At 39.8% G+C, this 13,742-nt stretch overlaps 1 protein-coding gene across 4 annotated transcripts in view; it reads left to right on the top strand.

Moving 5' to 3' along the window:
• Positions 1-8,250: 8,250 nt before the first annotated feature.
• The window catches only part of kirrel3b (kirre like nephrin family adhesion molecule 3b), a 155,620-nt gene continuing 150,128 nt past the window's right edge, over positions 8,251-13,742 (top strand). For all 4 annotated transcript variants that reach the window (XM_040129858.1, XM_040129860.1, XM_040129859.1 and 1 more), the window contains exons 1-2: positions 8,251-8,483; positions 8,614-8,681. In XM_040129858.1, coding sequence (XP_039985792.1) covers positions 8,639-8,681 — 43 coding nt within the window. In that variant the 5' untranslated portion in view covers positions 8,251-8,483; positions 8,614-8,638. The remainder of the gene's footprint in view (positions 8,484-8,613; positions 8,682-13,742) is intronic.

A 13,742-nucleotide genomic window follows, 5' to 3' on the forward strand; every position in this document is an offset into this window, starting at 1 on the left:
AAACCATTTAATAAGACATCACCCAAAACTGCAATAATGTCCAATCCAAAACAAACCCCACTGGAGAAGGCATTTACATTGAAGTTACCATCCATTTCTCCACATGCCTAAAAAACATAACTGAGTCTGTTGCAACTTTCACATGCAAGGACATACGGCTGTACAGTGTTGTTGCAAATTACAGCTTCAGAAGCCACATTAATACACACTAGAACCAAACTACAGTTTAGCAGCATGCAAACATTTCAGTGAAGTGGCAGTCCCAAACCTGTATGCGGATGTGAAACATAATGTCACAACTTCACTTAAATCAACAAAGAGCGTTGCCCTAACTTGTGACAGCTGGACAATGCAATGTTTTCGTACCTGACAATTACTTCTCACTATGTTGTCTATGTTAAATAAAAAGTACGTTAATATAATTACTTCGGGGTCAAATGTTAATGTAAACATTCATATTTTTAATAATGCACCAGGTTAGAGGGTTCCTTGTACAATTTACAGTGTTTTTTCAATGAGAATCTCGTCAATATCCAAGCAAAATTGGTATTGTAACTGAAATATCCCTGATCAAATCGATATTGAATCGAATCGGATCGGAAATCAAATCAAGACTTTCTCACACATCTGAAAACCTGTGTGTGTTTTACTGCAGTTTAAATTTAAAACAATGTTCCTAGCATATCATTTTCTTACAGGCTTCACATTTCCTCAAGAGTAATTTGTTTATGACAGTAAAGGCTTGGCTTTGGACATCTGTGATGCTCAGACTTCTGAAGCTCATTCTGCATTTTCAATTAAGGCGACTGGCAAAACACTTACAGTAGGTTGACTGAATAGTATTAGTGTAGGCTAATAATGGGCTGAATTATCATATTTTGTCATGTTCTTTTCTTCACATCGGCACTTTATGTGTTTTATGATGCTTATGCAATCCCAGTTCAGACCAACATACAATATCCTCTGCTGGGATGCGTCCTTTGGAGATGTACCCTAAAGCACCATGCAGGCAAATAATAATAATAATGATAAGTAATCATTAATAAATACTATTAAAAACAGTATTGCTTTTGACATGTAAAACTGCTCCAAAATTAATTCTGAGTGCGATTTTTAAGGAATATTTCTATGAAATGTAAAGGCTTAAGTTAATAGGATTATTATTGATTTTACATTTTATTTTCTTCTATTTAAATTCATTATAAATTTTCCTAAGATAATCGTGATGCCAGGCATCTCAATGACCTCTGTTCATAAAGTCACACTGGTCCTTCTCACGGGTCCAAATAGGATCACAATAACATACATACATTTTGTTCTTTGGCTAATTTTTTCCCTTTAGTTCGCTTCCATTGACAAAAGAGTCCTCTTCAAGCCTGAGGTTAAATCCATAGTTCAACACACAGCTTTTATTTACCACACACTATGGCAGGGAACAGAAGCAACAGGGGTAATGCATGCAATGAAGATGTTGATGGTCGATCTATCGGATGTAGAACAACATGCAACCAATTCCCTAACAAGCAAGGAATCCACCTTGACTTATGCAAAGGCCTGTGAACCCTGACAAGCTTTCTTGAGGTGTGCACTGCTGATAGCATAGCAAACAAATCTATACCATATTTCCATGGTGCATTTAAAATGAAATTCATATAGGGGAGGGTCAAATGACCCAGCTGCCCTCTAGCAGTGTGAACTTGAAGTCAGAGAAGCCTGCTTAAGCTCCAGGCTTAAGCAGGCTCTAGAATTACTTTGGAAGTAACATTTTTTTACATGAACAAAAGGACATGTTTGCAAAGACGTGCTCTTAGTACACTAGATTCCAGTTTGTGATCAAAATGTAGTTAACATAAACAATACAAACATGCAACAAGCAGAATAAAATAGACCCTTATTGCCACTCAAATTACTTGTAGAAAAAAGGTTTTGAAAGACAAAAAAAAAGTGTTTGAGTTGGTACTAATTTGATAGTATTATAAATTAGGATGCTGATTACTAGAGATCAAATGGCAATTGGTATACATTTTTTTTTTCTTCCTAGCAACCGTAAGTTAGTTTAATTAATGGTTGGGGAGGTGTGCAGCCACTGCTTCTTTAGTTGTGCTCTCCTTCTTCTTGAACCCTGCAGTTGTCCTCTATTAGTTCTTGCTGTGCAGCTTGAATTTTCAAATCATTTCAATGCATAATTACTTCTTAAGTTTATATCAGCAAAGTCAGCAGAGTGCCGTCCCAAGTGATCTTGCATGTAGGTGAGACATCAGTAAGGACAAAGCATTAAGATAAGTGAGTTAAATGCAGCAAAATGATCCCTGAGGTTATGATCTTAGTAGTATAAAGGCACTATTAATTTGTCCATTATTATTCTTTTTTTTTCTATAACTTTTAGCTGGCATTAGCAACAAAAGTCAGAGTCAGATCTGAACTATCAGTAAAGAGCATGAAGGAATATGTGTTAATTGGGACTATAAATGTAAATCCATGCTTTACAGTAATTATTTGATTAAGATTACAAAATTATGACAAATGTCCACATTGTTTTCCATTTGATGCTGAATGAGATGTAAATGAAGAGTATGTCATCTGCATCCTGTTTCTCCCATTGAGTGTCCTTGTCTAAAAAAAGTGCTCTGGATGAAATAAAAATGCCGTCATTCTTCCAGCTTCCTTCCAGCACCTTGCCATACTGTTTAATTCCATTCATTTCGGGCATCTGCTCTGCCACTTTGCAGACTTGATTAGACTGAGGATCTGAGGCATCAGGACTAGAGATGTAGCATCTCTGGGGAATCATCTGACTGACAAAGATTGAGTGGATGTCCTTCCTTGAAAGACAACTGGCTGATTTGCTAATTTCAAAATACAAATTGATGGTAACACTCACTTAACACACACATGCACACCGGGACACACACACATGTCCGCAGACAGCAGTGTTTCAGACCATTCGGTGTCTCAACAGCGGATATGCAGGCCCAAGAGAAATAAACAGATATGTCACTTCCGATTTAGTTCAAAAACAGAGTGCCTGTCCATCATCTTATTGTGTCACTTTTTTGAGTATGAGCCTGAGATTTTGCATTTCATCTGGTGTAGGAATGGGGAGGAGGCAAAAGATTTCATGGGTGGAATGGAAGAAAAAAAAGACAAGCAGTAAATCTTCAACTCTCCTTTTTTTTCCCTCAGGGCAGCCATATTGTTACAAAAGTTACAATTTATGTATTGATTTAATTAATTATGTTTATCTTTCTCCAACAATTTAACTTTCAGTGGCATGAGGCATTACTCATGTCCTCCAAATTGCATTTTTTTCTCCACTCTTAGTTTTGGATTGCTTTTCAATCTGTTCTGGTAATTTTTAAGCCTTCAGGTTTCAAAGGTCACTTCGTAACCCAACCTAATTAATTAAATTACTTAGGCGCTGCTGTTTTGCTGTGTATTGCAAGATGTGCTCCTTGAGCTTTGAAATGTATGCTTGAGAAAGTACTGGATAAATAAGATTTATTGCCATTTCTCACTTGAAAAGAAACTGCTGGCTGCCCTGAATAATCTCGTGTCTTAAAAGTCAGACTAACATGAAAAATAGTCCATTATCCCGGTGTTACAATACTGGCATAAGGATTACTATTTTAATAGACATGTATTTCTTTGTTGCTCTGTTACATTAAATGATAAGGCCTGGCTTGAAGGCTTCAGATGCATGTTAATAAAATTGAGGCGTTGTGCCATATTTAACCCTGTGAAACCAAAATTGAAGTCATATTGAATGAATATTTACATAGGGCTTTATAGTGCCTTCTGCTCTAGTACCAGCAAGCAGCAGTGAGGCAGCCCCACATATTTTTTGTTTTTGTTTTTCATACAATGAATTGTTTTTCATTTGTTCCCATGATTTTTAATTGTAGATTTACATTTCATCACAACCCTGTTCCCTAGAAGTTACACGTCTATACAACTAAACTGCAACAGCAAATACATTTTATAAGAAACATAATTGCGACTGGATTACGTTTTCTATAAATGTAATAAAGAAATGTTGTTAATTTGTTGTTGTCATTTGGCAGTCAAATGTTCACAGACAACATATTTGTTTTTTGTTTCATGGTTATGTTTGGGCTCTCACAGCACTTGGTTAAGGTTAGGAAAAGATTGTGGTCTGGTTTAATACAGAGGAAGTTCTCAGTGACTTCAGACACAACGTGTTTATTTACATTTAACAAAAACCATGATCTCTCCCTAACCTTAATCAAATTGCTTTTGTTGCCTCAACCTAACCACGGGCAGGACTCCGGATGCCAAGTCCAGTCTCTGGTGCGATGGTCCTGCGCTTTGTACACCTGCAAATTACATTTCCTACAGAACATATGTTTGCTGTTCCACTTTAGTTGTATAGAAAACATCATTTCTAGGAGACGGGGTTGGTTATTGAGGTGGTCATGAAACCTTAAAGGGGAACGCGATCGGTTTTACACATCAAAATCTGTTTACAGGTCTTGGGGAGTGCTACTGCATAGGTGAAAAAAAGTTGTGCGAAGAGGGCACTGAAGGAAATCTGATAAATTGCCTCAAGTCAGCATTGGTTGGGTATGAAGACTCGAAGTTTGACAAGGAAGAAAAATGCATGCAATAAAAAAGACAATATCTCTGGTTCTGCTGCATTGATTTTGATTTTTTTTTTTTTTATTTTCCATCCTGAGTCCGACAATGTTATACAACTGTAACTGTAATACTCTTTTAAAAGCAAATATTTTTACTTTGGGCCTGCTGTCTTTTTAATTATTTGATTTGAAGTTAAATGTTTCTGTTAGCAAATCATTCCAAATGTATTTATGATACAGTTCACTTTATGGCAATAAATGTCAATTGTGGAATAAATTGCCATTATCAACAAGGATATAGTGTATGTGGGAAGGAGTTTATATTATTTCTTATCAAACCAGATGAGATCAGCAGTGATGATCACAGTTGAATACCCACACACACCTAATTTAAAGGTACTTCACTAGTACACAAGTGGTGATTGAAATCCAGTTGATGGAAGCCACAAGATAAGCAACACCAAATATTAACATATGGACATGGAATAAACTGTATTAGTAACAGATTATTGATATGAGGGGAGGGCATCCTTGCAATTGCAGCCTTTCTTACAAATACATACAGTATGAAGTGCATATAAGGTATGTTACATCAATTATAAGTTCAGTACAGAATGACCTTGAACTAACTTTTATAACATCACTATTGTAGAGATGGTCTGCACTTAATTGTATGGGTGATTTACAGTCAGCACAGCACTATATACATATCTTCATTTTGTTTTAGCTCACTTTCACTTTCTTCTGAGCATGTCCTTTTGACTGTGGATTATGGTCATAGCTGGCATAAAGAGGCTCTGGAATCCTGAGAAGAAGACTACCCTGTCTCCCAAGTCATTTAAGTATACCCCCTGTGGTTGCACCTTGGGTTTAACAGTGTAAGAGCCCTTTATTAGACCTCACATCTCCTAATGTTTCCTTTCTGCCCTATAAGGACATTATAATACAAAACGTGTTTTTTTTTCCTTTTTAAGTTTTTGCCTTTTGAATTTGTTTGATCAGTTTTTTAAACTGGTTTAGGAATTTGGATAGAGAGGTCCCCTTTCTTCAAAAGGTATTGTTAAGGTGTCTATTATCAATGCAGAAGCTGTAAAAATGGTAATACACTGGTTTTGTTACAGGTAGTTGTCAGGTGTAATTGACCAAAGGTAGGAATAAGAAGCAGGATACACTTACAAAAAAGCAGATGCATTTTTAGTAAACTTCCTAGATTTCTTTTTTTTTTTTTTTTTTACCTCAGAATGAGTCTAATTTAAACTCCATTATAGGAATTTGAACTCATTCAGTTCGGATGGCAACAAACAAGATGACTTCAGCTCAGATGATACTCCTCAAATGTGTCCAAATATTTCAAATATTAAGAAAATACAATCCAGGCTAAAGGTTTATTGTATAAAGTAAAGGACTGTGAGCATTGGACATAAACATTTGTTTGCCTTTTTACCTTGTTTATCCTCATTGCTCACCCTTCAAGCACATAAGCTCCATTGTTATTCTTTGCCCCTACTCATCATGTTCTTAGGCAGAATGCAAATCTGTTATCCTCTGGCTCAACTGCAGAGGGGTTGTTTTTGTGTGTAGCTGTTAGTTGCACTGATGAAAAGACCACCTGTCATCCCCTGGCCCTTTGATTAGATTAGGAGGTCAAAGGGATGGATTAAATTGATATGAAGTGGACTAGGCCCTCGTATAGTGCTTACTGTGTCATTATCAGAGCTCTGATCTGGAGGTACTGGGCATTACTGTACATCTTATATTAATAGAGGGTCTGTCCTTCTAGTCGAGACTTTAATGTCAATTATTATTTATTAGAAAGATGTAATGATATATGATATAATTTATTTATTTATAGTTCCCGGCTAGGTTAATGAAGTCATACAGGTCCAAAAATGTCTAGAAGAACAAGTCAAAGGAGAACTGGATGTCCTGTCTGTTCTAGCAGTTGTTTTGCCGCTCATTTAAGAGGCTTTATCAGTTGCAGATTATTTGAAGCAGCTATAATCACTGTTTTTATATTTTTAAAAAAAGGATCAGATGATTAGCTACTTCTACGTGAAAAGGGGTCACTTGTAGTGATCAACACACATATAATTATCACTTGACTCTGCCTTTCCCCATCAGCTTTGTGGAGCATTTCAGGATCATTCAGCTTTGAGCCAAATGCTACCATGCTGATGTTTAGCAGGTGTTTTTAACATGTCAGCATGTTAACATTTGATAATGATCACTAAACTGATGAGAATGAGATTAGTTTTGCCGGCATTTGGACAAATTGAAATTTTGACATGATGATGGGGGTAGATGAAAAATTTGGGGATCACATAAATGATTACAGTTCATCCTGAGGGGGGATAAGTGTTTGACACCAAATTTCATGGCAATCCATCTAAAGGTTGTCAAGATATTCAACTCAGGACCACAAATGTGGACCTCTTGGTGGTAGGTGAAAAATCAGAGGACCACCAAAGTGGAAATCAGTCAAATAGTTGTTGAGATACTGCAGTCTGGACCGAAGTGGTGTAACGACAGACAGATATTGCTTTACCGAGAACCATGCGCCATAGCGTGGCCAAAACTTTCAATATTCTCAACAGATTCTGAAGAAACTGCAAAATTGTACTTTGTACTGAATGCACACCTACAGATAGACACAAATAGTTCCAGAGGTTCACTCTAGCCACAGCAACCTGGAACTTGATTTACTCATGCCACAATGATTTAACTACTAATTTGAGAAAATTAATAAGTAATGTCAGGACAGACTATATGTTTATTTATAATTATTTGAGGGAATAATTCAGTAATTCAAGGATTTTTTTTGTTTGTTTGTTTGTTTTAGTCAAGGTAAAAAGATTTCATTTTTGTGCATCAATTACTATTTCAAGTGTAGAAATTGCCACTTTGTCTTTGCCCACCAAGCTCTCTTTCCCTAAAAGTAGAGTGGTTTTACAGTACAAGACATGTAGGGCTCTCTATTATACGTGGACCAGGCTTGAGCTGGAACATAGGAGAAGAATGAAATGCCCCTTTTAAAATATTTAACAGGCGTAACCAGAAAAAACTTGTTAGTAAGCATGCAGTGCATTTTGGCATTTTATGACGTCTTGCATCATGGCTCCTTGAGTGAGTGACTATAAATCGAACTCACCCCTGAAAAAAATTGAAAAACGAATGAACACTATTGCTCTGGTCCTGAATGCTAATGTGGTCTTTATCCATTCTCAAGGAAGGCGGCTCACCCGTTTCAAAATTCAGTGCCGTCCATAGAATCCAAAAGGAAGCAAGGGTCTTAACCGGGAGGAGGGGTGAAACTACACTTTTTGTTTTGTGGATGTCTGTGTTATTTGTAGCTATAGAGGCCAAGTCGCCTTTATTCTCATTCTAATTGGAACTGCACCCTCTCTGTTTCTCCCATGGCAGCTTTCATTCCCATCGTGAAGACCCGAGCCTCCCAGCCACCCAGACAGCCAGGCTGAGAGGCAGAGTGAGAGAGAGAGAAAGAGAAAGGGATGGAGGGAGGAGTCTAGTTAAGGAGCTCTATCCCCTGACTATGTCTGCTACGCGAGTGGTTGAGCAAGAGAGAGAGAGAGAGAGAGAGCATGAGAGAGAAAAGGGGGGGCAAGTGAGGGCTGAAGAGACTGAGAATGGATGGGCAACGAGAAACCGTGCGAGCGAGAGAGAAAGAGTGAGCGTGTGTATGCCCAGAGTCAGCAGTGAACACACACAAAGTCTACAAGCTTACATCAACAAGAGAGCGTGTGAGGCAGAGCTGACCACTGGCAACTCTGAAGAGTGACACAGAGAGGAAAGAGACACGGAGAGAGAGACAGAGAAGAAGAAACAGCAACAGAGGAAGAGAAGGACCGACAGACTACCAGCCTTCCACTGGTAATGGGAGACACTACTGAGGGACTGTAGCATCCGTGCCCCCCAGCAGCAAAGAGGAGCACTGTCTCATCCCGTGCATTTGTTTGTGCCTGCCAACTTCAATTTCACACTCGCCCACTGTTTTTTGTAGGTTTTGCCCTCTACACTCCCCAGTCATGATCCCTTGGGTCCTTCTGCTTCTGTGGATCACTGGACATGGTAAGTTTTCCAGATTAAGTTGCTTATTCATCACATCTTGCGTGCCTGTGATTGCTGTGTGCCTTGCTGGCTGGGAACTCTGTCTCTGAATTCATCTCTTGCTGTGCGGTCTGAGCTTGTGCTACCATCTGTGTTATTAACTGCTTATAATATGGCACTCCCGTGAGCGCTGTTATGTCTGATGCAAAAGAGAAAGGAAGAAATGAGAGGAAAAGTCAGCGCGGCTGTCCGGGGGGTTAAGCAGCCGCGAATAGTTGTAGCCTGCACTTTTTCTGTCTTTAGTTTGTCATAGCTTTCAAACCAGACAAGTTAAATGCTTCCTTTGTGGGTTTGATATTCCTGTCACACACACAGACTCACACAAACAAAGCCCCCCAATCCCTGTCCTGTTCAGTCAAGCGTTCACTCCAGAGTCACATTGTTTTGAACTGTCAGCCCTTTCCCATTTAGTCCAACTACGGGGCGTCTGGTCAACAGAAAAGAGAGAAAAAAGTTAACGGTGAAATGCTTCAGAGGGCAGACTTGTGAGTATAGCTTGGCAACCTCAGCCCTGTGGTCAGTATCTTCTGTTGTTATTTTTATTCCTAGACGGTCTTTTTGCAGAGTGAATGAGGATAGATTAGTTGTTTCCCCAGCTTGCCACCAGGTGGTTGTCTTTGGAAAACAATAGAAGTGAGTAAAGTACAGTAGAAATCTACCCCTGTGGTGTCTGTGTGATATATGGACACACACAGGGCTGAATCCGACAGTGGATGTTTGTCATGCCTGGCCCACGACGAGCTCCCTGGTTTATGCTCAGCAGGGTCAGGGTCGATGACACAGCTTTTCAAAGTTTGACCCTGTCACACTGGACTACATTCTATTGAGGGCACTGACTGAATGAATGTGTGTCTGTGCATCTATGTGTGTGTGTGTGTGCATAGTAGTTTCCCAGAGGGAGTTGTAATCTTTTGTTGGGAAACAGCACAGAAAAGGCTAAACCCAGTGTTCTCCAATCAGAGATCTGAGTTTGTTGAAACGTTGTGTTGAAAATGACAACTCAAAGTCAGTAACATGCTGCCAACACAGCGGCAACCGATGAAACTTGGTAAACAAGATCATTTTCTACGACACTGAATTCAGCTATTCCAAATGTTGATTTACAGCCTGTAACAGACAGGAAAGGAAAAAGAAAATAACACTACTCATTAAATACAACAATTTACTGTGAATATACTTTTCTGCTGACTCATTTTTCTTGTAGAAACAGAGAGAAATAATGATATCAGGACAGACCAATTTGCAACTGACTTGAGTGATGAAGCTTCTAATTACCTCTCGGCATTGCCTGCGCTTAAACGGGTATAGACCTCTCCCAGAACGGCCTTGAGCTTTACCGTCGTTTTTCCTTTGCCTGTGTGTGACCTGGGACGTTGACACAAGCTGTGTCAGTCGACTAGACAGAGTCAGGGCAGTGGAAGCTTTCTCTATAGGTCATGGCTTTTGTTACGGGGCAGTTATAGTTCATCAGACATGGTGCTTCATATGCTGTAACTGTTCCTGATTTGCTGATTTGCTATATTCTGTTCCTCTGATTTCACTGTCAAGTATTTGTGTACCATCTGCGCTTATTGTGATGCTGAAATACATGATCAGTCATTAGTTTCTTCTCCTGCACTCCCCTCAGCACCTGCTAAGTTTTATATCCACAACTGAGTGCACTGTGTATCTGTACTGCCCTGTAATGTCTTTTCTCACAAGTGTATAGCTTGAATAACATCCTAGTTAAATTACACATTAAAATTACTGAGGGGGTTTGATTTATTGACATGCAGCACACTTTGTTTTGGACTTTTATTCTCTGACCGTCACATTTTCATTCACATATCAGCACAGGCTTAGCCCCGGTTCTGGGAACAACTAACACCATATTTCCAATACCAGCTGGAATGAGGCAATTGCTACAACTGGAATGAGATGGGATTGTTGTGCATTTCAGCACAGTTAGTTATTACCATAATATAAAATACTGCTTCTCTTGCCCGGTAAACAGGGGATAACAATCTACCATCTCTATGCATGCCTCTAGGGAATCTTCCCTGTAGCTTACTGTTGTTGTACAAATTACGGCTCTGTTTATGTGCTGAGCCGGTGTAAGCAGAAAACTGTCTTGCTGTCTGAAAACAATCTTGTTTATGAACAAGGGGACAGAGGGGAGTTGTGGCCGTAGCCGTCATATACTTAGACACAGCTATCCTCTGAGAGAGAGAAGCAGAGAGAACAGTCAGTCCATATGCAGAGGCTCTGAGCAGTTTTTTCTCTCAACTTTGAGAAATAAATGGTCCAGAGCGAGCGAGACCGAGAAGAAAATAAGGAGAGGGAAAGCTGTTTGCGAGCTGCTCTCCATCCTGACTTCGCTGTTACCGCATCTAGGGCACATTTTCTTTTGCTGTCACCTGTCCCGACAGTGAAAGATGACACAGCACCATTCAGGAGGATTTGGGAGACAGTCTCCAGGAACATATTCACCTCAGGCCAAACTTGTCCAAGACGTCGTCCATCTCCTCGCACTGCCTCCTCGCCATTCCTCCTCCTATCCAATCTATACAGTGTCCAAAAGCTCTTACATTCTTCACTTGGCTCTTGGTCTCTTGGTGTCATTCCTCACCTTGAAGAGGCACATTTCTTCCTCCCTCGCTGACTAATCGTCCCTCTTTTGCTCCCTGTCTCTCTCTCCTTTTGTTTTTTGTTTTTTTTTCTCTCTTTTGCTGTGAGATGCAGTGTGATTGAGAATCCTAGCCTCCGTCAGGGAAAGGGTGAAATATGTTAGAGCATGATGTTCCAATGGAGGAAGGGCAGTTTAAGAATAGTCATGTACTACATGTGCCAGACTCTGAAGAAAACGTGCTAGAGAAAAGTCACGCACTGGGAATGTTAAGTGTATGGGCTTTCTTCTGTGTCTCCTTTTCCCTGCTTTTCTGTCTCTGAGTGAAACCTTGTGAAATTAATATGCAAACTGTCTGGGCAAGTGGGTTTTCGGTTCACTTTCTTAAGGAAATTAAATTTTCTAGTTGGGCTATCCTTGGCTCAAGGTTTGCCCACTAGAGGCAGTGCTGCTGCATAGGAATGAAATGCCAATCTTCTTAAAAATCTCCTGCCCCTTCTCTCCCCCCATTCGCCTTCATTACTTCACACCCCCTCATTTATTTCGTGTCAAAACCCCCAATTTCACCAGCCAGCCAGACTAAGCTGTTTCTTAGTCCTGGAAAGCATGTCTTAGTACCCCCAACAGCCCCTATTTCATTTACTGCTGTCTATTAACTGCTGTCTGACGACTCTAAATCCGCTTTTCATGGGCGGCAGGCTTTGATACATATTTCTCAACCAAAGTATAATTAAATGTCTTTCCAATGTCATGTTTGGATGTGTGGATTTTTTATGGATGGAGAAATCATTCTCGCTCCTCCGAAGGAGAAATAAAAAAAGGAAAGAAACCCAGCCCATTACATTGCACAACACTACTCAAACAGAAATACCAATTTTCAGCCTCATTATTATGAATACTTATTTGTAAGCAAGACTCGCAATTGTCTAATGCATGGATTATGACCATAATAACTCAGAGGTAATTAATTGATTTATCCCCATTCTAAATGCTAAAACCAATACACCATTTTTCTTGTGTGTTGTCATAAAGCTTTGCTGTTCCAGCGGTTATTTTTTCAACACAAGTCGTATGACTAACAACTGCAGAATATAGACAACATTTGTTGTGAGCTTTGTATGTATTCTGGTAGGAATCTGGTACAGGACAATTAATATGTATAGGGTAAGAAACATACATGTTTCCTTGACCTGTTCATATGGCTTTCCCAGTTACCATATCGGACAATTGGCTTGACTAATGGTAACCCTGTCTGTATCATGCCATGCAAACACAGTGATTGACAGATGATGTCATCAGTTCATGATGGGGCACAGTGGCGTGCAGTTTGTTTTCTTGTTTGTGCTCCATGTCCCATCAAGGCTAGCCAGCTTAAGTCACCTCAGCCACTGTGACCCCTGCTCATTTCTGTGCCACGTAAGATTAAGCCCACTGTAATCCCTCTGAGCCGAGTGCCCTGTTGGATATTTATGGTAATAAGTAAACATATGAATAAATAATCTAAGAGGCTGCCACTGGACAGCTGGAATTTGTAAGTCCCAATGTTTGTCGGTGCTTGTGGCATTAAAGAGATATGCTACTTCCAAGAAAGATCTGTTTTGGCTAAGACTAAGACTATTTGGATGGAGCCATGTAAGAAATAAGGGAGTTTGGTCAATGACATTTGACAAATAAATATATCAATCAATAACTAAATATAGAGATATGAATGCGTTCATTTTAAGAACTCAAGCCTCCAAATGTTTTAGTTATGGGCAGTACTTAAATAAAAATGTAGAATGTTAGTAAGTAGAATATATCCAGTGACTGCAGTCTAGATGAAAGCCTCATTTCGAGTCTTTCAGGATTCAGGTCAGCCAGGGAGAGGAATATGATTAGTTTGGGGTCTTCTTGGAAAACCAGGCAATGATCTGCTTCTTCTCATGCAGTCAGTCCGCCAGTCAACAAAATCAAGCTGTTTACTGTTGGGCCTTATTATCCATCTAGAGGACCCTCTACCCAGCCCCAACAGTTTTCTTTAGCACCAACCAATCAACCCCCAAGCCCCTCATCTCCTCTCTCCCTGAGACTCCGCTGCTGGATCTCATTCCTCGGGGATGAATTTATCCAGATTGAAGCACTCAGCAAAAGGGCATTATCCCGGATTACATGTCTGTTGGGCGGCAGTGTTAAGTAATTCAACCAGATGCTGTTGTGATCACTGGGTCACCTGTGAAGGCAGTGTTAGCAGCTGCACTTCCCCATTCAGCTCTTTGTTGTCGCATCTCCATCCCTCTGAGACTTTATCCTTGAACAACACAAGAGAGGTAGTTGGAGGTGGTCAGTTTTTTTTTTTTTTTTTTAAAAGCTACATGCAAGAATGCTGTTAAATGCATGGGAGTATGCGGAAGCCCTCTCTAACCCCAGTCAGGATTTTA

This window comes from Xiphias gladius, chromosome 7 (assembly GCF_016859285.1).
Source record: "Xiphias gladius isolate SHS-SW01 ecotype Sanya breed wild chromosome 7, ASM1685928v1, whole genome shotgun sequence".
Classification (NCBI taxonomy): Eukaryota; Metazoa; Chordata; class Actinopteri; order Istiophoriformes; family Xiphiidae; genus Xiphias; species Xiphias gladius.